Here is a 26834-nt window from a genome sequence, read left to right on the forward strand (position 1 = left end):
ACATTGTGCCTGTTTCAGCTAAAGAAGACAAGTGACATTTGCTGGTTCACTTCTCAGGGCAATGCCTTGACCAATCAGAGTCAAGCTGCCTGGTTTAACTTTCAAGCAATGCTTGGCAGTTAATTGGCAGTCACCTCACCATCAACTGGTGCACTCTCCATGACATGACTCTAAAAATCAGAGTCCATTTCCCAACCAATCAGCATTCTCCTCATACAGAGATAAAAACAAAAAACTGCGGATGCTGGAAATCTAAAACAAAAACAGAATTACCTGGAAAAACTCAGCAGGTCTGGCAGCATCGGCAGAGAAGAATAAAGTTGACGTTTCGAGTCCTCATGACCCTTCAACAGAACTGAGTAAAATTAGGAGATGGGTGAAATATAAGCTGGTTTAAGGTGGGGGGAGGGGGGGGCAGTGGGGGGGGAGAGAAGTGGGGTGGCGGGGTTGTGGTTGTAGGGACAAGCAAGCAGTGATAGGAGCAGACAATCAAAAGATGTCACAGACAAAAGAGCAAAGAGGTGTTGAAGATGGTGATATTATCTAAGAGAATGTGCTAATTAAGAATGGATGGCAGGACACACAAGGTACAGCTCTAGTGGGGGTGGGGTGAAATAAGACTAAAAGGGCATAAAAGGTATAAATTTAAAAATAACAGAAATAGGTGGGAAAAGAAAAATCTATATAAATTATTGGAAAAAACAAAAGGGAGGGGGAAGAAACGGAAAGGGGGTGGGGATGGAGGAGGGAGTTCAAGATCTAAAGTTGTTGAACTCAATATTCAGTCCGGAAGGCTGTAAAGTGCCTAGTCGGAAGATGAGGTGCTGTTCCTCCAGTTTGCGTTGGGCTTCACTGGAACAATGCAGCAAGCCAAGGACAGACATGTGGGCAAGAGAGCAGGGTGGAGTGTTAAAATGGCAAGCGACAGGGAGGTTTGGGTCTGTCCTGGAGCTGAGATGACTGAACTCCAACAGCCACAACCATCTTCCTTTGTGCTAGGTATGACTCCAACCAACCGAGTGTTTTCCCTCTGATTCCCATTGACTCCAGTTTTGCTAGAGCTCCTTAATGTCATGCCTGTCAAATGCTGCTTTGATGTCAAGGGCAGTCACTCTCACCTCACCTCTGGAGTTTGGTTTTTTTGTCCATGTTTGAACCAAGGCTGTAATGAGGTCAGAAGCTGAGTGGCCCTGGTTGAACCTAAACTGAGTGTCAGTGAACAAGTTATTGCTAAGCAAGTGCTGTTTGACAGCACTGTTGGTGACCCCTTCCATTACTTTCCTAATGATTGAGAGTAGACTGATGAGGTGGTAATTGGACGGGTTGGATTTGTCCTGCTTTTTGTGTACAGGACATACCTGGGCAATTTTCCACATAGCTGGGTAGATCCCAGTGTTGTAGCTGTATTGGAACAGCTTGGCTAGGGGCGCAGCAAGCTCTGGAGCACACGTCTTCAGTACTATTGCCGGATTATTGTAAGGGCCCATAGCCTTTGCATTATCTTGTGCCTTCAGCCGCTTCTTACTATCACGCGGAGTGAATTGAGTTGGCTGAAGACTGGCATCTCATGATGCTGGAGACCTCTGGAGGATGCCGAGATTGATTATCCATTCGGCACTTCTGGCAAATGCTTCAGCCTTTGTTTTGCACCTATGTGCTGGGCTCCCCCATCATTGACGATATGGATATTTGTGGAGCTTCCTCCTCCAGTGAGTTGTTTAATTGTCCACCACCATTCACAACTGGATGTGGCAGGACTGTAGAGCTTTGATCTATTCCTTTAGTGTGGAATTGCTTAGCTCTGTCTATCAGTTGCTGCTTATGCTGTTTGGCACGCAAGTTGTCCTGAGTGGTACCTTCACCAGGTTGACATCTCATTTTTAGGTATGCCTGGTGCTGCTTCTGGCATGCCCTCCTACACTCTTCATTGAGCCAGGTTTGATCCTTGGCTTGGTTGCAATGGCAGAGTGGGGGATATGCCAGGCCATGAGGTTACAGATTGTGTTTGAGTACAATTCTACTGCTGCCAATGGCCCACAGCGCCTCATGGATACCCAGTCTTGACTTGCTAGATGCGTTCAAAATCTATCCCATTTAGCATCTCGGTGGTTCCACACAACATGATGGAGGGTATCCTGAATGTGAAGACGAGACTTTGTCTCCACAAGGACTGTGCGGTGGTCACTCCTACCAATGCTATCATGGATAGATGCATCTGCGGCAGGCAGGTTGGTGAGGATGAGGTTAAGTGTGGTTTTCCCTCTTGTTGGTTCCCTCACCACCTGCCACAGGCCCAATCTAGCAGTTATGTCCTTTAGGACTTTGCCAGCCTGGTCTATAGTGGCGCTGCGGAGCCACTTTGATGATGGATATTGAAATCCCCCACCCAGAGTACATCCTGCACCCTTGCCACCCTCAGTGCTTCCTCCAAGGTTCAACATGGTTAAGTACTGATTCAAGAGTTGTGGGGGTGGGGTGTGGTAATCAGCAAGAGATTTCCTTGCCCATGTTTCACCTGATGCCATGAGACTTCATGGTGTCTGGACTCAATGTTGAAGACTCGCAGGGCAACACCCTCTTGACCATATACCATTGTGCCACCACCTCTGCTGGGTCTGTCTTGTCTGTGGGACATACCCAGAGATGGTGTTGGTGTCTGGGACATTTTCTGTAAGGTATGATTCTGTGACTATGTCATTTGACTAGCCTATGAGACAGGTCTCCCACTTTTGGCACAAGCCCCCAGATGTAAATAAAGGGGACTTTACAGGATTGACAGGGCTGAGTTTGCCGTTGTCTTTTCCGGTGCCTGGGTCAATGCCGGGTGGCACTGCGGTTTCATTCCTTTTAATGGTTTGATACAACTGAGTGGCTTGCTAGGAGTGTAGGCCATCACAGCAGATGGATTTTTACATCAATGGACAATGGTCATCATAAGACTTTTAATTGAATTTTTATTGAATTCAAATTTCACCATCTGCTGTGGTGGGATTTGAACCCAGGTCCCCAGAGCATTACCCTGGGTCTCTGGAATACTAGTCCAGTGACAATACAGCTATGCCACTTTAGCTCCATACCCATTGGTAATCTTGCCTGGCAACAATCTATTAATCTCAGTCTTGAAAGTATCCTAGGGTCCACAGCCTTTTGGATGAGGGAATTCCAGATTTATACTATCCTTTGTATGAAAAAGAGCCCCTCTGATTCTTGCCGAAATGCCCTGGCTTTAATTTTAACATGATGTCTCTCTTGTTCTTGGCTCCAATGGTTGAGAATGTAGCTTCTCTGTATTTACTCTAACAAATCCCTCTAACATTTTAACCAAGAAGCTTTTAATTCCTCTGGTGTCAATGCTGTATCTTATTCATATGTTAGTTTTTGCAAAATCATGATTGATGCAAATCAAACATCATTTTGAATTCAAATGCATCTCAACGATTGTTACTTTTCCAAAATGGCACTGCTGATCATTTTAATTAAACTCAGCCACCTTAGCTGGCCTTTTCTCATTTTACCCTTTGTTACAGTTTGGCAGAAGTAATTAAATTGCTCTTTATCTCTTCTGCAAGAAAATTGTATGCCTTAACAATTTCCTTTGCACTCAGAGGCATTCTGAATATCATCTTTGTACAAATAATTGTTCCTGTGAATTTAGCAACAGAAGGGAAACCATAGCAACAACTGTGATTGTTCTCAGCTCCTTTCATTCCTCTTACTGTGTCAGCCTTGGCTCAGTTATAGTGTACTGTCGTGAAAATATAACAATTTTCATAACATTATTGTGATTTATTGTAGAAGTGGGTGAATAGTGGGGTTTGGATTAGTTTCTCTGTGTGTATGTGTGTGTGTGTGTGTGTGTGGGATTTAACTGAATTGGAGACAGTTGGTCTGGAGGCTTTGAGTTATCAACAAGAAACTAAGTTTGAAATGCTAAATATGTAAACATGGCTGAAGTTTTAAAATGTGAGGCATAAGGCACATTTGCATTTTTGGATAAATTAGATTAGTTTGAATTTCTAAGGGATGGTAAGATGTTACACATAGCCAGAAGAAGTGAAGACAAACAGTGCGTTCATTTTTCTCAAAGATTATTGATAAAATTAGTACTATGAAAGATTTATATTATGAGAAAAGTAAAGTTGCAAAGACATATCGGAGCAACGGAATTTGCATTAAAAAGGGAGAAACATGTATAACGGAGATGAGGTTATGTGTAAGGAAGAAGGCATTCTAAGATCTAACACAAGTGTGAAAAGCCTCCAGCCTCTGTGAATCAAGTTGCTGTCTACAGGAACCGAAGCGAAGAAAACTCACTTTGAATATCACTGTCCGGGTAATCGTGTTGCTTTGCCTGGGTCTGTTTAAATCTATTTGTTTTTACTGTTGCCTGAACAGAGGGGTAACTGGAGCCAGATTAATTAGGAGTTTTAGGAGTTATTATATTAGTAATTTATAGACTTTTGTATGTGCTTGAAATCTTTTCTTTTGTTAATAGTTGTTTAATTTAGTTTTCTAAAAAGCTCCAAAGTCGCGGTAGTCTTATCATGTCTGAATTCTAGGCACGCATCTTGAAAAAAAATACAAATTGTAAAACACATGATCAAGTTTCCCTCGTGGATTTGATCTGCCTGGCACACATCATCTGCCATGTCATAACATACACATACCTCTGAGTCAGGAAAGTTGTGGGTTCAACTCCCAAGCCAGAGGCTTGGGCCCAAAAATCTAGGCTTACACTCAATTACAATACTGAGGAACTGCTGCATTGCTGGGGGATGTCAGTTTTCCGGTAAAACATTAAACCAAGGCTGTGACTGTCCTCTCAGGCAATTCAGTGTTGCTATTTTAGAAAAGAGCAGGGAGCTCTCTCATGCCCTGGCCAATATCCCTCAATCAACAACACTGCAGAAGCAGATTATCTAGTCATTTATCTCATTTTAAGAGCTTGCTGTCCCCAATTTGACTGCTGCATTTCCCACAGTACAACAGTGATAATACTTAATTGGCTGTAAAATGGGAGGTTAATTTTTTTCTTATACCATGTTGTTAAACTTCAGCTAAAGCACAGCTGCACCCCTTCCTTTCAATTGGGAGCAATTTTTTGTGCAAAGGAAACAAAGGGCAGAATCGGCCTAGATTTGCACAAAGTGCAGTAGTGGGTGGGTAAAACAATACTTTCATGCTGTATCATCACAAACCTGCCACATTACTTATGCATTCTCGGGAAACACGCCGCTTCCATGGCGGGCGGGCTCTCATTTCTCCGCCACGCCATCACCTCGCTGTTTCATCCCACCTGGCGCCATATTTAATGTCTAGCTGCACGCACACACCCCAGTGCTTCCAGCCCATGACTGCTGCAGGCAAGATGTCCATGAAAGGCCAAAATACTGCAGCCCCCAGGTTTAGTGATGCATCATTGGAAGGCCTTTTGGATGCCGTGGAGGCCCGCCATGATGTCCTCTACCCCCGCACTGGCTGCAGGACGGGCAGTGGCTTGATGAACCCAGGCTTGGGAGGCAGTGGCCGTGGTGGTCAGCACCAATGGTCCCTCATAAGAGGACAACCACCCAGTGCTGCAAGAGAAAGATTGATCTCCTCCATTCCTCCAGGGTAAGTTGCTCTTCTCACACTCTCAACTCACCCACTCACAAGCCCATCACACATCCACAGGGCCCTCACTCACTGCCAGTTCAAGGGACATCACCATTCACTCTCTCACACACACCTTCATTGTCCTCATTCCGTCTATGGGACCACTCATGACCCACACATGTCAGGCATACTTATCATCTGGCCTGGCAGGCATCCTGCTTACATTCTCTCCATCTCTATTGATGCAGGACAAGCTGGTACACAACAAGAGGGAGAGGTCACAGGCTAGTGGAGGAATACCTGAAATGAAGGTCCTCACGGACTTTGAAAACAGAGCCACCAAGCTGGCCGGTGAGGATCTGGACCATTCCTGTGCTGACAGTGAGGTCTGCGCTGCTCTACCAAGTGAGGGTCCAGCAGTGCAACATCCATCAGACAACCATGCTGTGAGTGATGTGTCCTGTTTCACAGGCCACTGCCATGCACTAATTATCTCCCCTGCTTTCGCAGGCACATCTGGGAAACAGCCGATGGAGTCCATGACACAGGGCCTCCAATCAGGATGATGAGCCTCGGGGCTCGGTCATGTCACAGTTGCTGGACCTGCAAAGGCAAGCTTGGTCCGCTGCACTCCTCAGATGCAAGGCATGATGGAGGAGTCCGTCCGCCATTGAGTTGGTCCAAGTTGAGTGGAATGCCTGAGGTGGCATTCAGTGGCTGCGGCTAAGGGCGGGGCAAGATGTCAAAGCAATCGCTGACTAAAGTAACCAAGAATTGCCCAAGAAGCAGAGGAAATTTTGCAAGCAGAGCAATTCCACTTACATGTACAGGGTGCTGACCCAGGTCTACCCTCCCACCAGGACCTCGTCCAAGACCATGAGTGTTATAAATTCCTTTGTTGTCAACATTTTCGAGTGCATCACCTCCGAGGCCTCGCACCTCATTCAATACAACAAGCGCCACGCCATCTCGGCCAGGGAGATCCAGAGCGCCGTCCGCCTCATGCTGCCAGAGGAACTGGCCAAACATGCTTCGAAGGCACGAGAGCGGTCACCAAATACACCAACTTCAGGCTAAGGTGATAGTGCCGGCATGCCAATGGACTGAGGTCAACACTGGTAGGATGGCTGCTGCCATGGGGACCTTGGTCCAGGATGTCGCTCGTGCCCTGCTGCGTGGGCTGAACTCCATCACTGATGCCATAGTTGGCTTCCGACAGTGTGTATGTGAGAGGAGTGTGGGGCAGCTCAATCTCACTGCAGCTACCCCTTCTCCTTCAGGAGTCAGCCTGGGGGCCTTGGGCAGCCATAGGGAGAAGGATCTGCAGGTGTCGCCCCCCTCACCCCCTCACCCCCCAGGAGCATTCATCCAAGAGACTCCAGGAGAGTCCAACCCATCCGAATCGCCTTTTCCTGTGACCTCTGCAGCCCCAGCTCAAGAGGCCGAGCAGGGTTCCACTGCCACACAGCAGGACACCGAAAGCAGGCAGGAGCCTTCCAAGCCTTGGCCCTCCAGAGGACGCCGCCAAGGTCATCCCAAACAGGGGTTAGCAGTCAGCAGGCTGCCTCCACCTCCGCTGTGGATGTCTGGGGAGCGGTAGGTTAAAAAGTTAAGAATATGTAGTTGCACAGCCTGGGCATGGGTATTGATCACTTGTACATAAGGTTCACATTGCCAATAAACACCCAAGAATGTCTTCCTGCCTAAAGCTCCTTGTTCTGATGAGTAGTGTTCGTGTCACTCAGATATGAAACTTTTCTGCACAAGATAAAGGCAGGTGTCTCAGTCCAGGGCCCCTTCCCTGTGCTCTCATAGAATCACTGAATCTTAACGGCACAGAAGAAGGCCATTCGGCCCATTGCACCAGCTCTCTAATGAGCGTTATGACCTAGTGCCATTGCCCTGTCTTTTCCCAATACCCCTGCACCTTGTTTCTATTCAAATAATCATCTAATGCCCTCTTGAATGCCTCGATTGAACCTGCCTCAACCATACTTCCAGGCAGTGCATTCCAGAACAGAACCACTCATTGTGTGAAAAAGTTTTTTTTCATGTCACATTTGCTTCTTTTGCAAATCACTTTAAATCTGTGTCCTCTCGTTCTTGATCCTTTTACGAGTGGGAACAGCTTCTCCCTATCTACTTTGTCCAGCCCCCTCATGATTTTGAACATCTCTATCCAGCCTTCTTCTCTCCAAGGAGAACAGTCCCAACCTCTCCAATCTATCCTCATAGCTGAAGTTTTTCATCTCTGGATCCATTCTTGTAAACCTTTTCTGCACTTCACATCCTTCCTATAATATGTGCTCAGAACTGTACACAATATTCCAGCTGAGGTCTAACGAGGGTCTTATATAAATTCAGCATAACCTCCCTGCTCTTGTACTCCATGCCCCTATTAATAAAGCCCAGGATACTATATGCTTTATTAACTGCCCTCTCCACCTGTCCTGCCACCTTCAATGATCTATGTACATATACACCCAAGTCTTTCTGCTCCTGCACCCCTTCAAAATTTTACCCCTTATTTTATATTGTCTGTCCATATTCTTCCTACCAAAATGCATCACCTCACACTTCTCTGCATTGAACTTCATCTGCCAACTATCTGCCCACTTCACCAACTTGTCTATGTCCTTATGAAGTTCTACATTGTCCTCCTCTCAGTTCACAACACTGCCAAGCTTCGTATCATTCACAAACTTTGAAATTGTCCCCTGCACACGAAGATCTAGATCATTATGAGGAAAAGCAAGGGTCCCAATACTGACCGCTGGGGAGCTCCACTGCAAACTTTTCTCCAGCCCGAAAATCATCCATTGACCATTACTCTCTGCTTCCTATTTTTCAGCCAATTGTGTATCCACGTTGCTACTGTCCCTTTTATTCCATGAGCAATAACTCTTCTTGCAAGTCTGTTGTGTGACACTGTATTAAATGCCTTTTGAAAGTCTGTGTACACCAGATCAACAGCATTACCCTCATCGACCTTTTCTGTTACCTCTTCAAAAAACTCCAGCAAGTTAGTTAAACACGATTTCCCCTTTAGAAATCCATGCTGGCTCTTCCTTATCAACCCATATTTTTCCATGTGACTGCTAATTCTATCCAGAATAATTGTTTCTAGAATCTTGCCCACCACTGAATTTAAACTGACTGGTCTGTAATTGCTGGGCTTATCATTACAACCTTTTTTTCAACAAGGGCGTAATGTTCGCAATTCTCCAGTCCTCTGGCACCACCCCTGAGTCTAGGGAAGACTGAAAGATTATGGCCAGTGCCCCTGCAATTTCACTTCCTTCAATATCCTTGAATGTGTCTCATCCAGTTCCGGTGCCTTGTCAACATTAAGTACCGACAGTCTATTCAACACTCCCTCTTTATCAATTTGGAACCCTTCTAGTGACAGAGTCTCCTTGTCTGCCACCATGGCCTGGGTAGCATCTACCTCCTTGGTAAAGATGAATGCAAAGTATTTAATACCTCAGCCATGGCCCCTTCATCCAAGTGTAAATTCCCTTTTAAGTCCCTAATCGGCCCTACTCCTCCTTTTACCACCCTTTTACTATTCATATGCCTATAGATGGATTTCAGTGCCTTGAAAAAAGTGCAGAGGAGATTTACTAGAATGGTACTAGAATGCATGACCTCAGTTCTCTGCTGATGCCTGAGTTGTTCTTCTCAGAGCTGAGAAGGAATAGAAATGTTTTAATAGAGTTGTTCAAAATAATGTAGGAGTTTGATAGAGTGGAATGAGGTTGAGTTTCCACCGGCTCTATGGTTGGTAACCAGAGGACACAGACTTCAGACAATATTGGCAAAAGAAGCAGGCGGAGGATGAAGAGATTTTTTTATGCAGTCAGTTGTTATAATGTGGAATGCACCAGCTGAAAGAGTGGCGGAAACAACAAATAATAACTTGCAAAAGGAAATTGGATAAGTGCTTGAGGAGGAGAAATGTGCCAAGCAATACAGAAATAGCAGGTGAGTGTGACTAATTGGATAGCTCTTTCAAAGAGCTGGCACAAACATGATGGGCAGAATGGCTTCCTTCTGTACTGCCTGATTCCACCTCCACACTTCACTCCCAAAACTATGCTCCTCTAAATCAAGACTCATGCCAGCGCCTTGCAAATTTTTGGGGATCCAATCGAGACATGGTATTAACAATTTTTGGCATTTCATTTAACAATGTTTAATACATGCAAATAGGGGTTGGTTAGCTCAGTTGGCTAGATGGCTGAAATGTTAGTGCATAACAACACTAACAGGGCTGGTCCAATCCCTGTACCAGCTGATGTAGTTCTCGAGGCCTGCCTCCTCACCTTGCCCCATAGTGATATCATAGCACAAGCCATGGTTAGCAATCCTTGGACAACAAAGCTGCTATTTGAGAGAGATTCCGTTCAAGTAATGTATAAATATTGGAGGAGTTTTACTTTCAGACTGTTCAATGCGCTCAGCCAAGAAACCTTTGAGTGTGCAAACTGTAAAATAGTTTTTACTGACCTTTCATTTGGGGCAGTGATGTGACGTCACAGGGAATAAATGCAGTTTTATCAGGCCCATATCCCTGATCAAACTCTGCTTTAGTAGCTGCACCTTGTCCATGATTGATATCACACATCACGACCTGAAAGGTGAAAAATAGACCTTTACACTAACCTAGAAAGAAGATGATGCAGAATTAGATGAAAAACCAATTATTCCAATACTCCATTGCACATTTAGTGTAAGAGTGGTAGAAGCATCTTCAACACTTATTGGTATTTGGCAGAAGAATCTGCTACTATTAAACAAAATCCTTATTTTCGCTCATGCCAACAAAAGAAGGATAGAGCATTTCACATTCTCAGTAAGCCCCAACATGCTGCATTGCCAGTGAAGTATTTTTAATATGCTATCATAGTTGCGATGTTGGAAAACCATTAAATCTGCTCAGGTCTGAACTTTGTGCATGCAGCTGGGTGGAACTCAAATATGCCTAATTTAAGTTTGTATAACACTTAGCTATTTTATAAAAATTCAGCACTTTTAGTGGCTGTTTCACTTATGCTTCATGTGATGTTTGTAGGTCAGTCTTTAGATAGGCATGGGTCAATTATCATCCGCTGAAACATTGCCAAATCATGCTACTAATCTACTTATTCCTGGGAAATGGGTTCTAATTGGGTGTGTAAGTTATCATAACTTTGGCATAAACCAAAGCAAAGGGCCTCTGCTTGGAAGATTTAGGGAAGAGTGAAATTGCACTCAATTCTCCAGTCCTCTGACACCTCCCATGAATCTAGGGAAGACTGAAAAAATTATGGCCAGTGCCTTCGCAATTTCTACTCTCGTTTCCTTCAATATACTTGGATGCATCTCGTCTGGTCCAGGTGTCTTGTCAACTTTAAGTACCGACAGTCTATTCAAAACTTCCACCTTATCAATGAACCTTTTGTATTCCTCTTGGTTCTCAACTGTATTTTTTACCTGACACCTGTCATAAGCACACTTTTTCTTCTTTACCTTAATTTCTATCTCCTTTTTCACCCAGGGAGTTCTGGATTTGTTTGCCCTACCTTTCCCTTTTGGTGGAATATACCTTTACTGTGCCCAAAACAATTCTTTTTTGAAGGTAGCCATTGCTCAGCTACAGTTTTTCCCACCAATCTTTCATTCCAGTCCACCTAGTCCAGCTCCGTTCTTGCCCCACCGAAGTCGGCTCTTGTCCAGTTAATTATTTTTACTCTGGGTTGCCTATCGTCCTTTTCTATCATCATCCTAAAACGTACAATACAATGATCACTATCTCTTGAATGTCCCCCACAGACATTTGGGACAGAATATCGCGGTCGGGGGAGGACCCGACACGCCGACGCGTGATGACGTCGGGCGTGTGTCCCGACAACATTGCGAGTCATTTCGATATTTCGTTTGGCGGGGGTGCTCCAGAGACGGCTGCGTGCCTGCCGAACTATCAACGGCCTATTAAGGCCATTAAAAAAGTAATTAAACTTGTTAACAATGCTGCCGTCCAACCTTAAGGTTGGCGGGCAGGCGAAGAGCCCAAGTGGCCTTCGTGTTTTTCAGGAAACCTCATCCACGGGCGGGATAAGGTTTCCTGAAGCTTTTATACAATAAATAAATACATTTTCTTAACTTCACAAACATGTCCCAGCTCTTGTGACACTGTCACATAAGGGGACATGTTTAAATAAATTTTTACTTTATTTATTAAGAAGTTTTGTCACCTATTCAATCTCCCTGAGGCGGCTCCGTGCCTCAGGGAGATTGCTGCGCTCTTTCACGTGCATGCGCGAAAGAGCACAGGCCCTGACTCTCCCTCCATCCCCCCCCCTCGCTGAGCGCTACTGGCCACGTGTTACGCTGGGCGGGCTTTAATAGGCCCACCCACGAAAAATGGCGGCACACAGCCCTGCCCGCTCCCACCCAGCCCATCCGCCATAGGAAATATTCTCCCCTTGATCTACTTGGCCCACCTCATTTCCAAGAATCAGGTCCAACAGTGCATCTTTTCTTGTTGGATTGGACACACGCTGCGGTAGAAAATTTTCCTGAACACAATCTAGGAACTTTTGCCCCTTTCCGCCCTTTACAATTACTGTCCCAGTCTACATTCAGATAATTAAAGTCCCCCATTGTAACTACTCTATAATATCTGCACCTCTCTGCAATTTCCCTGCAGATTTGTTCTTCTACGTCCTTCTCACTATTTGGCAGCCTATAGACTACACTGAGCAATATAATTACACCCTTTTTGTTCCTTAGCTCTAGCCAAATTGATTCTGTCCTTGAACCCTCTGGGACATCCTCTTTCTCCAGCACTGCAATGCTCTCCTTAACCAATGCCGCCACCCCTCCTCCTTTCCTTCGTTTCCTCTCTTTTCTGAACACCTTGTACCCGGGAAGATTCAACACCCAATTCTGCCCTTCCTTGGGCTAGGTCTCTGTTATCGCCACAACATCATATTTCCACATGGCCATCAAGCTTGTACGGTGAATAAACAGCTCAGGCCCCATTTATGAGGTGACCAATAAGGCCAATCTTACAGCGTGTCAAACTGTAGGAATCCCAAAGTGTATATTGACCAGTGAATGTAGGCTTGTAGTAGACAGTAGTAGAGAACCCATTGGCAGATTTCTATACTAGCACACCAAGGAAAGGGAGCTCATTTGACTGCTCCATTTGAAAGGGGAATTTGAGCCCAGGATGAAGCCCATTAAGGAATTAAGGAACTTCTTACATGCAGCTGCAGATTCAAATATAGCAAACGTACCAGCTTCACTGGTCATTATATGTGTTGGGATTCCAACAGCTCCACGCACTATAATATTGGCCTTATCGGCAATCTCATAAATAAGCCCAAGCCATTTGTTCACTGATGCTGTAATTGGGCACATCAAAGCCTTCCTGCAGGATAATGGCTACCCTGATCAGACCGTTGCTCGCCGTATATCGCAGAAACTCATGAATGGACCTAAGGCCCCCACTTTCGGTCCTGAAAAGTGCCCAGTCTACCCCAGATTACCCTGAAAGGGCAAGGTGCCTGAAAAATGTGTGCAACAGGTGAGGCTAGCTGTTTCACGCTGCTACTATTCAGGAGCAACACGAGTGGTACTCGCCACTAACAGGATGCTGCCGTCAAGCATAAAGGTGTTCTGCCAATCGCACAAAGGAGTAAGGTGGTTTATGAATTTCAGTGCTTGTGTGAAGACAGGTTTGTAGGCCATATGTCCTAACAACTGGGGGTTCATATCAAACAGCACACCCATTCAGCTGTTCCCACCAGGCAAAGTGTTGACCATACTCAACCAGCTCATGCTTGCAAATGTCAAAACATAGCGACAAACATTTGATATGATTCCGTGATTGGACAATAGTTACTAAACAATCCTGATTGTGCTAAGAATTATGCTAACCACCAATTTAAGATTATCAATTGAGCTCACAGGGTGGCTCACTTACATGTGATTGAAGCTACATATATTCACACACACGGCCCCACCCTTTGAAAACAAAAAGAATATATCCATGTGCCTCTTTCAACTAAGCAAAAGCTTGTGGGACAGCCATTCCCTGGTTCATTCCCCATGACAATGCCTTGTCCAATCAGAGTCGACTTGCCTGGTTTGAATTTAAACAAAAACTTGGCAGTTAACTGTTCCCTGGTGCATTCTCCATGGCAATGCCTCGACCAATCAGAGTCCACTTGCCAACCAGTCATGCGGTAAAAGTTGTTGTTCCCTTTGAAATTTGGTATTCTTTCATCTGTCCTGATCAGTGAAAGGTGAAAAGTTTCGCCAGCATGTCTCTTTTCTCAGCAACTCTCAAGTTCTGTACTACCAAGCGACAATTGGAAGATTGCTTCTCGGTCTTGGCTAAGTGTTGGCCTCTGAATTAGATGATCATATTCACACTCTGGAGACTTGAGCATATTAGCGAGGCAACAGTTCAGTTCAATGCTGAGGGAGTGCTGCATTGTTGGAGGTATCATCCTTCCATTGAAACGTTACACCGAGGCACTGAGTTCCTCCGCAGGTGAATATGAAAAACATCACAGTACGATATGAATATAGCAGGGGAATTCTCCATGGTGTCCTGGCCACATTTGTCCCCCAACTACAATAACCAGGAAAAAACAGGCTGACTGTTCATTAACATTGCTGTTTGTGGGAGCTTGTTATGTGCAAATTGGCTGTTTCTATATTACAACAGTGATTACAGGGCATATGCACTGTAAAACACTGCATTACACCCTTCAGTTGCAAAAGGCATAATATAAATTGGTCCTCCCCATTTCTGTAACCTCCTCAAACCCTGCATCCTTCCGAGAACACAGCCTTTCTCTAACTCCGGCCTCGTGCCAGTCCATGATTTCCTTTGCCTCATCATTGGCAGCCTAATATCTCCTTATAAGGCTCAGTGCCAAATATTGTTTCATAATGCTCGTGTGAAGGACTCTGGGATATTTTATTACATTAAAGGCACCAGACAAATGCAAGTTCTTGTTGTTTTAGTCTTGCCTCCTGAGCCTCCTGCTCCACCATTCCCCATTAACTGCTTTTTACATTCACGCTTTTAATGTCTAAATTTGTTTGCCCCTCCTCCTCCCTCCCCAATCTCCCCCCTCCCTCCACCTTCTGTCTGGTTTTACTATCTGGATACATTGTTGGCACAGTTAAGCCTGTTCTCTGTCTTTGCCCCCAACTCAATCCATTGAAATGCTGTACCAAAGCAGGTATTGTGCTTTGATGTGCGTCTCCTTGTTTCCCTAGCAACTCGTTATCATCCTGGGAGCAATCTCAGCTACAGACATACTCAGTGTTTCACTATTTAGTAAGTGAATTATCACATTATCACATTTCTGTTTGTGGAACATTGCTATACACAAATTGACCGCCACAGTTCCTACATTATAACATTGATTACATTTCAAAAGTACTTTATTGGCGTAACTTTTGTAATCTTCGTGTTTGTTTTGCCCAGCAGTGAAAATGCCTCACGTCCCCTCTTTTTTCAACTTGCTACTATTTCTCCCCACTCCCCCATCCTTTCTCTAACGGTCTTAATGATGTAAGCAAAAAGCAAAAAACTGCGGATGCTGGAAATCCAAAACAAAAACAAAAATACCTGGAAAAACTCAGCAGGTCTGGCAGCATCTGCAGAGAGGAGCACAGTTAACGTTTCGAGTCCGAATGACCCTTCAACAGAACTAAGTTAGTTAACTCTTAGTTCTCTTGAAGGGTCATTCGGACTCGAAACGTTAACTGTGCTCCTCTCCGCAGATGCTGCCAGACCTGCTGAGTTTTTCCAGGTATTTTTGTTTTTGTCTTAATGATGTATTTCTCTTTATCAGTTATGATAACACTTGAAGCTACCATTAGACTTTTCCTCAACATCCTAAATTAGCCCTCAGCATCCCCTCAGCTATACACTCACAATTCTACCATTATCATTTTTATTAATTAGTTAATTATCCATCCTCCTCAACAGTAATTATTCAAGAATTTGCATTCATATAGCACCTTTGGAGTCAGCTGTTGCTCAGTTGGTAGCACTCTTATCTCTGAGTCTGAAGGTTGTCATTTAAGTGCCTTGAGCACAAGATCTAGGCTGACATTTCAATGCATTACTGTGGGAGTGTTACATTGCTGGAAGTACTATCTTTCATATAAAATGTACACCTGAGGCCCTGCCTGCCTTCTCAATGGATGTAAAAGATCCCATGACACTGCTTCAACGAAGAGCAGGGGTGTTATCTTCAGTGTCCTGGCCCTCAATCAACATCAGCAGAAACAAAAATATCCTGTCATTATCACATTTCTGTTTGTGGAACATTGCTAAACACAAATTGACTGCCATAGTTCCTACGTTATAACATTGATTGCATTTCAAAAGTACTTTATTGGCTGCAAAGTGCTTTGGGACACAATCGAAATGCAAGTCTCTCTTTCTCTTTTAAATAAGCAATATGACAATGTGCTAACAATTGTTTCAAATTGCTCCAGCTCTTGGTTTTTTTTTATTGTTTCAAGCGATGTGGGCGTCACTGGTGAGGTCAGCATATTTATTGCCCATCCCTAATTGCCCTTGAGAAGGTGGTGGTGAGCCATCTTCTTGAACCATGCGCAGTCCGTGTGGTGTAGATATATCCACAGTGCTGTTAGGAAGGGAATTCCAGGACTTTGACCGAGTGACATTGAGAGAACCGTAATATATTTCCAAGTCCGGATGGTGAGTGGCTTGGAGGGGAACTTGAAGGTGGTGGTGTTTCCATCTATCTGCTGCCCTTGTCCTTCTAGACGGTAGCGGTCATGAGTTTGGAAGGTGTTGTCGAAGCTGCATGACCTTCCAGCATTTTGCAGCCAATTAAATAGTTTCAAAAGCGAATGCTAAAAATATGAAATGAAAAAAAACAGAAAATGCTGGAAATAGGACATGGGTTTAGAAAGAGCCTTGGTGAGTTGCAGCAGTGCATCCTTTAGATGGTACACACTTTTGCCACTGTGCATCGGTGATGGAGGGAGTGAATGTTTGTGGATGTGGTGCCAATCAAGCGGGCTGCTTTGTCCTGGAAGGTGTTGAGCTTCTTGAGTATTGTTGGAACCGCACTCATTCAAGCCAGTGAAGAGTATTCCATCACTCCTGACTTGTACCTTGTAGATGGTGAACAGGCTTAAGGAGTCAGAGGTGAGTTACTTGCCGCAGGATTCCCAGCCTCTGACCTGCTCTTGTAGCCACAGTGTTTATATAGCTAGTCCAGTTTAGTTTCTGGTCAATGATAACCCCCAGGATGTTGATAGTGGGGAATTCAGCAATGGTAATATCATTGAATGAAAAAGGGGGATGCTTAGATTCTCTAGTTGGAGGCGGCCATTGCCTGGCACTTGTGTAGCGCAAATGTTACTTACCACTTATCATCCCCACTTCTGACTGTATGATGGAAGGAAGGTCATTGATGAAGCAGCTGAAGATGGTTGGGCTGAGGACATTCCCCTGAGGAACTCCTGCAGTGATATCCTGGAGCTGAGATGATTGACCTCCAACAACCACAACCATCTTCCTTTGTGCTAGGTATGACTTCAACAAATGGGGAATTTTCCCCTGATTCCCACTGACTTCAGCTTTGCCAGGGCTCCTTGAGGCCACATTTAGCTAAATGCTGCCTTATTGACAAGGGCAATGACTCTCACCTCAGCTCTTGAGTTCAGATCTTTTGTCCATTGTTAGGGGGGAATATAGGGGTACAGTAAGAATTTATTGAAAGGGAATGAATTACTTAAAATCTCCAAGCACATTGGCAGTTAAAGGTTACCAGATGAACCTTGCACAGCCTTAAGGTCCTACAAACAACAGAAAGGCCTTGGAGCCGGACTGTAGTCAGAGGATGGCAATAACAACTAAGATTAAGTGCTCTTCAACAGATAGGGAAAGAACAGATGGTAAGGTCTCTGTCTGGGTGAAAACAAATAGGGATGTACTTGTTACCAGAGATGTCTTGTAATGTAAACCTATATGTTGACGAGATCGGAATCTGGAAACTGTTCTTGCATGTGACCAATAATGTATAAATATGTTGAATACTTGTAGTTTAGCAGAGTACTGTCTCAAGCTGTATTGAGATGGTTCTCCCCTTGCAATTGCTCGAATAAACAATCGTGACCTGTACCTGAGACTCCTGTGGTCCGTTTGTCAAAGTGACCACAACAATTTGGCATAGTCGGCAGGATACTTGGATCGGATCCTCGGGACGGCTCTGCAAAGTGGGTAAGTATATTCATTTACCACCCGTAGTTAGTGCAGCAGGCCTACCCGAGAACGGTCCGGTCCAGTATCAAAGAATCAGGAGGAGGACTCAGGACAGGAGATAGGAGGCGCCAGGGATAAGAGGCAGAGCCGTGCAGATGGGCTAGCGGTGCCAAAGCTGCGCAGGGAGGGCCGGACCATTACTAGAGATAGGAGGCAGAGCCGTGCTGGTGGGTTACGGTTTGAAATATAACCATAACCGAAGCCGCACAGGGAGGCCGGGACCCAGTAAGAGGAGGGCAGAGCCGTGCTGATGGGTTACGATTTGAAATATAACCTTAACCGCAGCCGCGTACGGAGACCAGGTCCCAGTGAAACCGCACATACCTCAGATAATTAAGTTGTTGGGACTGTGCGAACGTACCACGCAGAGATAGATGGAAAATAGGAACAGAATGCCATCAGGGAAACAAAATAGCGCTATGGAATTCGACTGGGGAACCGCAGACTCCATTACGAGGTTCATAGCGGAACAGCAGTCAAAACTAATCACTAAAATGCAGAAGGAGGGGTGGAATCCACAGGGAACCCCCAGAGAACAAAAACAGTGGCGGATAGAGCAGAAAAAGGATAAGGAAAAGAAAGGGGTGATGGTTTTTATTATCTTGTACCTGCAGTTGTGCAGACGGGTTAATACTAAGTTCCAGTCGATTAGAGAGAGAGAGAGAGACAAAGTCAGATCCAGGACAGATCAGAGCAGTGGCGGCAGCTTGTAGTGATACTGATTAAAAGGGGGAGAGCTCCGAAGGAGAAACCTATGATGGAGTTGGGACAAAACCGCTCTCATACGAACCAACCGCCCCCACTGTGCCCGTTGAATCCCATGGCTCCTATGGCAGTAACTGTTAGGAAAAGTAAAGTCAGGATAGGCGAATTAAAAACCGAAGGGAGAAAGGGGGGGCTGAGGAATAGGGGGAGGATGAGGAGATTGAGAGGGTTACGGAGAATGTTAAGCACGCACCATTCAGCCCGGGGGAAGAAGCAGGTTTTGCTTAAAAAACTGCTGAGACTTAAAACTCGGCATAGCAGATTTTTGGACCAAACTGTGGGAAATGCAAGATTTCCATGCAATGCACCCCCTTGATACCCATATACTGGTGAAGGCTAAATGCCCAGGGGATGTCTGGGGAAGATTACCCCTGCAGTTTAGGAGTGGAGACTGGGCGAAACCTGGGGACGTCCCAGATCGGGAGAAGGTGACAGCCCTGCACAGGGAGTTCGAGGAGGCAGTTAAGGAAGCCTCGGGGGAGGGAGAGACGAATTGGTGGTGTATAACGTCCGTCGTACAGAAGGGTGAGTCCATAATGGACTATGCAGAGCGGAAGTGGGAGACGTATGTACAGTTTTCAGGACAAGCGCATCCCGTGGGGGATGACGAGATTTTCCTGAAAATGTGGAAGGGTGATTGGGACCCGAAAGGTCTGCTACAAGAGCTGCTTGTGCTGAAGAGAGAGAGAGAGAGAGAAAAGGGGGGTACCCCTAGGGGTGCTAATAAGCACTGACAGGCAGTAGCAGGGGAAATGTGAGCTTTCGTCAGTTTGATTGTCCCTATAGGTGGAGTTTTTGATTATGCTGTATGGCTTGCCAGTGTTCTTGTATTGTAGCTTCACCAGGTTGAGACCTAGTTTTTTTGTTTTGCCTGGTGCTGCTCCTGGCATGCCCTCCTGCACTCTTCATTGGAGGGTTGATCCCCTAGCTTGATGGTGATGGTAGAATGGGGGATATGCCGGGCCATGAGGTTACAGATTGGAGTTGAATTTAATTCTGCTGCTGCTGATGGCCCACAGCGCCTCATGGATGCCCTGTTTCGAATTGCTGGATCTGTTCTGAAATTATCCCATTTAGCACGGTGCTACTGCCACAGAACATGATGTAAGATATCCTCAATGTGAAGACGGATCTTCACATGGACTGTGCAGCAGTCACTCCTATCAACACAGTTGTCAGTGGCAGGTAGGTTGGTGAGGACAAAGTCTAGTAGGTTTTTCCATCTTGTTGGTTCTCTCACCACTAGCTGCAGACCCAATATAGCAGCTGTGTCCTTCAGGACTTGGTCAGCTCGGTCAGTAGTGGTGCTATCGAGACACACTTGGCGATGGACATTGAAGTCCCCCACCCAGAGTACATTCTGCACTCTTACCATCCTCAGTGCTTCCTCCAAGTGATGTTCAACATAATTATTGATTCATCAGCTGAGAGGGAGGTTTGTTCAGTAGATGGTAACCAGGAGGTGGTTTCCTTGCCTATGCTTGCCCTGATACCATGAGACTTTATAGGGTCTGGAATAAATGTTGAGGGCAACTCCCTCCTGCATACAACTGTGCTGCCACCAGGCAGGACAGACCCAGGGGTGGTGATGGTGGTGTCTGGGACATTATCTGTAAGGTATAATTCTGTAAGTATGACTATGTCAGGCTGTTGCTTGACTAGTCTGTGGTACTCTCCCAATTTTGGGCCAAGTCCCCAGACGTTAGCAAGGAGGACTTGCAGGGTCATCTGGGCTTGTAGGCCTCAGGCCTGCAGCCACTAATTTTTGCAATTTTGTATTTTTGTATTTTATTTCTGTTTTGCTTTTGATTTTAAGCCTACAGTGAACACTTAAAGTTATTTTGTATTAAATCTTACTTGGTAGACATTGATCTAAACCCAGCTATGATTGTGTTTTGATCAATTAAACTATAATAATCAGTACTGACCTATTTTCCCAGCCCTTGTTTTTTCATTCTGGCCATGCACAGCTGGTATTTAGACTACATCTTTGTTTTACATTTCTCAAGCTAGAGTACTGAAGTAAGCTGCCTTTTGTTTTTCAGAAGTCCTTTTTCTTACTGGATTCAGTGGCCCTTGGACTCCAGGTCAGGACGATGAGTAACTTTATGGTGGTCACCTAGCATGGTCATCAGAATACGAAGTTTGATTGATGGACATAACACTTGAAGGACGACAGATGGGAAGACACCATCAAAAGATGCATAAACAAATTGGATATTGAGAAGTCTGCATGGCCTTGCAGTGCCCGTGAGGACAGCTAATGAGAACTGAGACTTGTTCTGGGAAAGGACTGTACCAGGCCTCGGAAGGCTGGAATGGAGCCAGAAATTTGGCTTAAAGGGACGCTGCTCCAAGGATTCGCTGCTGCAGCCGCAGCGGAATAGCCACCACTGAAGATGGAGAGAAGGGCCAAGAGCGGAGTAACTGACCATAGTGCCCACCCGTAAGGTTACTCAGTGAATTAGTAATGCATTTACCAATGAGATGGTAATGTACGTACCGATTTAGGGCGCTGTCGTGGAACAGACTAAGTTGGGGTTATTCTTTGTGCTTTAGGAAAATCTGTCTTTCTTCTTTTCTTCTGATATATGTAAAGTGCTTTCTCCTGTCAATAAAGTTATCTTTCTTACTTTTTATTTATCTTTCTCTTTTTTATATATTATCAATTATAACTGTCATAGCATTATGATTATTATTATTATAATCATTATTCAATAAAATTGTTTTAACACGTTACTTGTTATATTCACTCATTCCTGTTACGTCTAGAGTATGGCTCCGAACGTAAGTGAGCCTCTGATAGTAACTCTCACGCCCATCCCCACAGGCTCAGTGTGCCATTGTCATTTCTGGTGCTCAGGCTGATGCCAAGCGGTCCATCCCGTTTTATTCCTTTATGACTTTTCTGTAGTGATTTTGTATAACTGAGTGGCTTGCTAGGCCATTTCAGAGCTGCTGTTGGTCTGGAGTCACACGTAGGGCAGAATCGTCCCAGGTTTGCACTAAGCACAGTAGAAGCCGCAATGGCAGCTTCTCATGCCATATTGCCCCAAAACCCACCGCATTCATTATGCATTCCTGGGAAACACGTCGTTTCCATGGTGGGCGGGCTCTCATTCGCCAGCCACACCATGAGCTCGCCGTTTCATCACCCTGGGCGCCATATATAAACTGCAGCTGGGCGCACTCCTCTCAGTGCTTCCAGACCACCACTGCTGCACAGAAGGCATGGCCCCAAAAGGCAAGAAGACTGCAGCCCCCAGGTTCAATGATGCATCCCTTGAGTGCCTTTTGGACACAGTGGAGGCACGCCATGATGTTCTTTACCCCCGCTCTGGTCGCACGATGGCAGCAACATCACCAATCTGGCTTGGGAGGCAGTGGCAGCGGTGGTCAATGCCAATGCCCTGCAAAAGAGGACAGCTGCCCGGCGCCACAAGAGGATGAATGATCTTCTCTGTCCTGTCAGGGTAAGTCACTCTTCTTATCATTCTCACTCACAAACCCATCACACATCCACAGGGCCCTCACTCACTGTCAGTTCAAGGGAAATCACCATTCAGTCTCTCACAAACACCGTCATTGTCCTCACCCCATCCATGGGGTCACTCACCGCCCACACAAGCCAGACATAGCCTCACATTTTCCCACATTATATTCCATCTGCCACTTTTTTGCCCATTCATTTAACCTGTCTATATCCCTTTGTAGACTTTTTGTGTCATCCTCACCACTTGCCTTCCCACGTATTTTTGTATCATCTGCAAATTTGGCAATAGTACATTCACCTCCCTCATCTAAGTCATTAATATATATTGTAAATAATTGTAGCCCCAGCATTGATCCCTGTAGCACTCCACTAGTTACAGGTTTGCCATCCTGAAAATGCCCCCCTTATCCCAACTCTCTGTCTTCTATTATTTATCCAATCCTCTACCCATGCTAATATACTTCCCCCAATACCATGGGCTCTTATCTTATTAAATAGCTTTAAGTGCGGTAACTTACTGAATGCCTTTTGGAAATCCAAACATATTACATCTACTGGTTCCCCTTTATCTACCCTATTAGTTACCTCCTCAAAGGATTCCAATAAATTTGTCAGGCATGATTTCCCCTTCATGAAGCCATGCTGACTCTGCTTGATTAGATTATGTAATTCTAAATGCTCTGCTATTACATCCTTTATAATAGACTCTAACATTTTCCAAATGACAGATGTTAAGCTAACTGGCCTATAGTTACCTATTTTTTTGTCTCCCTCCCTTTTTGAATAAGGGTATTACACCGGCAGTTTTCCAATCCTCTGGACTTTGACAGAATCTAAGGATTTTTGGAAGATTACTACCAGTGCATCCACTATCTGTGTAGCAACTTCCTTCAATATCCTAGGATGCAACCCATCAGGTCCAGAGGACTTATCGGCCTTTCGCCTCATTAGATTCCCTAGTACTTCTTTCTCTAGTGATAGTTATTATACTTATTTCCTCCCCCTCTTTTGCCCCTTGATTACTTAGCATTGGAATGCTGTTAGTGTCTTCTACCATGAAGACTGAAGCAAAGTATTTACTCAACTCATCTGCCATTTCCTGTTTCTACATTATTATTTCCCCAGCCTTATTCTGTAAGGGGCCTATGTTCACTTTGGCCCCTATCTTCCTTTTTATATATTTAATGTATTTAATTTAATCTTATTGTCCGTTTTTATATTACTTGCTAGTTTACCCTCAAAGTTTATTTTCTCCCTCTTTATTATTTTTTGGTCATCTTTTGTTGGTTTTTAAAACTTCCCCAATCCTCTGGTTTACCACTAATATTTGTCACATTGTATATCTTTTCTTTTAATTTGATACTATCCTTAACTTCCTTGTTTAACCATAGTTGGTTTATCTCCTTCCTAGAATCCTTCTTCCTCACTGGGATATATCTTTGTTGTGAGTCAAGAACTATTTTCTTAAACGTCTGCCATTGTTCATTAATCATTTTTCTGCTAAAATCCTATCCAAGTCCACTCCAGCCAACTCTGCCCTCATTGCTTTGTAATTACGCTTATTTAAGTTTAGCACAGTTACTTCCAACCCAAGTTTCTCACTCTCACACTGAATGCTAAATTCTACCATATTAAGGTCACTGTTTCCTAGGGTCTCTTTTATTCTGAGGTCATTTATTAAATTTGCCTCATTACACATTACCAGATCCAAAATTGCCTGATCCCTGGTTGGATCCACAACATATTGTTCGAAGAAACTGTCCCAAATACGCTCTATGAATTCTTGCTCGTGGCTACCTCTGTCAAGTTGATTTTCCCAATCTACATGAAGATTAAGTTCACTCATGATTAATGCTTTTTTACAAGCCTTCGTTATCTCCTGATTTTTTCTCTGTCCTACAGTATAACTACTGTTAGGGGGCCTATAGGTTACTCCCACCAGTGTCTTCTTCCTCTTGTTATTTCTCACCTCCACCCATATGGAGTCTATATCTTCAATCCAAGATCCTTTCTTTCTATTGTACTTATTCCATCTCATACTAACAGAGCTATCCCACAATGCTTTGCTTCCTGCCTCTCCTTTTGAAAAGTCATATACCCCTGAATATTTAGTTCCTGGCTTTGATCTCCTTGTAACCATGTCTCCGTAATGGCTATAAGATCATACCCATTAACCTCTATTTGTGCCGTTAATTCATTTATTTTGTTCCGAATACAATGTGCATTTAAGTAAAGAGCCATTAATTTTACCTTTTTACCATTTTTTTCCCCCTTTGACCCTATTTGCTGCTGTTTTTTTTTTTATGTGTGTACACTCTGTCCCTTCCTGTCACACTCTGGATATCATTAAGTAAATAGCTGCCCTGGAAGGCTTCCATATTCTTTTTCTTTGTAAACCTACGTATACCCTCTCCAGAACCCTTCCCCACTCTATTTAGTTTGAAGTCCTCTCTACAGCCCTAGTTATTTGGTTCGCCGGGACACTGATCCCAACATGGTTCAAGTGAAGCCCGTCCCACTGGAACAGCTCCCTTCTACCTCAGTACTGGTGTCAGTGCCCCATGAATTGCCCCACACCACTCTCTGAGCCACACATTGAACTCCTTGACTTTATTTACCCTATGCCATTTTGCCCCTGGCTTGGGTAGGAATCCGGAGATTATTACCTTGGAGGTTCTGCTTTTTAATTTAGCTCCTAACTGTTCATATTCTTTCAGCAGAACCTCCTTTCTAGTCCTATCAATGTTATTCATACCAATGTGCACAACAACAACTGGATCCCTCCCCTCCCACTCCAAGTTCCTCTCCAGCCCTGAGGAGATGTCCTTAACCCTGGCACCGGGGAGGCAACACAGCCTTTGCGACTCACGCTCACGGCTGCAAAGAATAGTATCTATCCCCCTAATTATACTGTCCCTTACCACTACTACATTCCTATTTCCTCCTCCCACTTGAATGGCTCCCTGTACCACGGTACCGTGGTCAGTTGGCTCATCCTCCCTGCAGTCCCCGCTCTCATCCATGCAGCTTGTAGCTGTTGGACAGTCACAGGAGCCGAGGCTCCTTGAACACTACCCCGTGGGCCCTCATACCTGCTTCACCTGCAGTCACACCCTCCTATCCCTGATCACAAACCAAATTTGAATGACCTAATCTGAGGCGAGTGACTGCCTCCTGGAGTGAAGTGTCCGAGTAACTTTCCCCCTCCCTGAGGTGGCCCAATGTCTGCAGCTCAGACTCCAGCTCCTTAACTTGGATCCCAAGTTTCCTGAGCTGCAAACACTTGGTACAGATGTGTTCGCTCTGGATCACCTTGGATCACATCATGTCCTCCACCTCCGTCCTGCCGTTGGGTTTTGATCTTATCTTGGAACATGAAGAGAATTTGTGTCTTTCACCACTATTGTTTTTAAGAATGTGTGTTACTTGTCCCATTCTAAATTTAGGTACATGAGTCTGTTTATCACTTTTAGTAAAAACCTCTCCCAAAAATCCGCACTGATCAGAGCTCATGTGACATTCCCTCTCTCCCCTCCCCCAAGGGGAAGACAACTAGTTGCGTTGATGCCCCCCCTGACAGAGAACATGACCCGATGGCTTTGATGCTGAACTTACTCTAACCTGCTAACAAGTTATCCCATGGGATTGGGAGACCGGGGGTGTGGACTGGATCAGGAGAGGTAAAAAATAGATAGGAAGAGGATGGGACCAGGAGCAGGTGGGTGGATATTTCACAAGGTGTCCAGCACAGTGATTCACAAATAAAACAAAAGCCTTGCACTTCAAGTTCAACCCCCCACCCCCACTGCGTGTCTCAAGACACAGATGTTCTCCCACCCACTCAACACTGTTGCTGTAAAAAAGTGAAAATCTGCTCAACGCATTCTCTGTTCATGGTGAAATGATGGAATCCATAACATTTGTGCAGCACAAGCACGGTTACTCCCTTCTCTAGCTGAAGGCTAAACTGCAGGCAGAAATGCAAAAAAAATTTACTTAACCATTGCACTTGGCAAACAAATATTTGTCAGGCCATTCTGGCTTGCTCTGAGCAAAGCAACAGCCACAGCCCCCGCATCATCCCCTCACACCCCCTCCCCACTCCACCGGTTCCGTGTGAGGTACCACTGTGTTACCTTTGCTTCTTTCTTTAACAAGGCTTCAGCAAATGCCTTCCCCAGCCCTTGTGATGCGCCTGTTATCAAACCCACGCAGTTCTTCAGGGTCATTCCGCTTGCCAAGGGTTCCCTCGCTGCTGAGTTCTCTGTGTGCTTTCCCCTTCTACCTGCCTTTGAGTGAACAAGGCAGGCGACTTGCTGCTCTTTAACGCTCCTCAAAACTGGCAGCCAGCCAGGAAACGCCTGCTGCAGCAACAATTTCAAGAAGTGGCATTTGCATTCCTAAATCCTTTCATGCTGCTTTTTCTACTGCCTGGCGATTCAGATCCAGCCCACTCATCCTCGCCGAAATTGACACTGTTCTGCAGATAAAGTGCTAATTCAGTAATTGCTCACGTCCACGCATTGGATGAGCCTCCTTGGGCCCGGGTTGTATTTCCGTGTGGAGTCGGGGGAGTTTATTTATTCATATTTACCACTTAAACGTCGCTGTGAATAAAGAGGTGCGATCCTCAAACTACTTCGTATTCAAAATCATTGTTTAACA

General features: G+C 44.9%; 1 protein-coding gene across 1 annotated transcript in view; it reads right to left on the minus strand.

Annotated features, from left to right (window-relative positions):
- LOC144692551 (15-hydroxyprostaglandin dehydrogenase [NAD(+)]-like) overlaps window positions 1–26499 on the minus strand; it is a 77851-nt gene extending 51352 nt beyond the window's left edge. The window contains exons 1-2 of the mRNA XM_078561551.1: window positions 26306–26499; window positions 10105–10228 (exon numbers count right to left, since the gene is read on the minus strand). Of these exons, the coding sequence (XP_078417677.1) occupies window positions 10105–10228; window positions 26306–26398 (217 nt within the window). The 5' untranslated portion in view covers window positions 26399–26499. The remainder of the gene's footprint in view (window positions 1–10104; window positions 10229–26305) is intronic.
- Window positions 26500–26834: the final 335 nt, after the last annotated feature.

Source organism: Cetorhinus maximus, chromosome 2 (genome assembly GCF_964194155.1).
Source record: "Cetorhinus maximus chromosome 2, sCetMax3.hap1.1, whole genome shotgun sequence".
In the NCBI taxonomy this organism is placed as follows: Eukaryota; Metazoa; Chordata; class Chondrichthyes; order Lamniformes; family Cetorhinidae; genus Cetorhinus; species Cetorhinus maximus.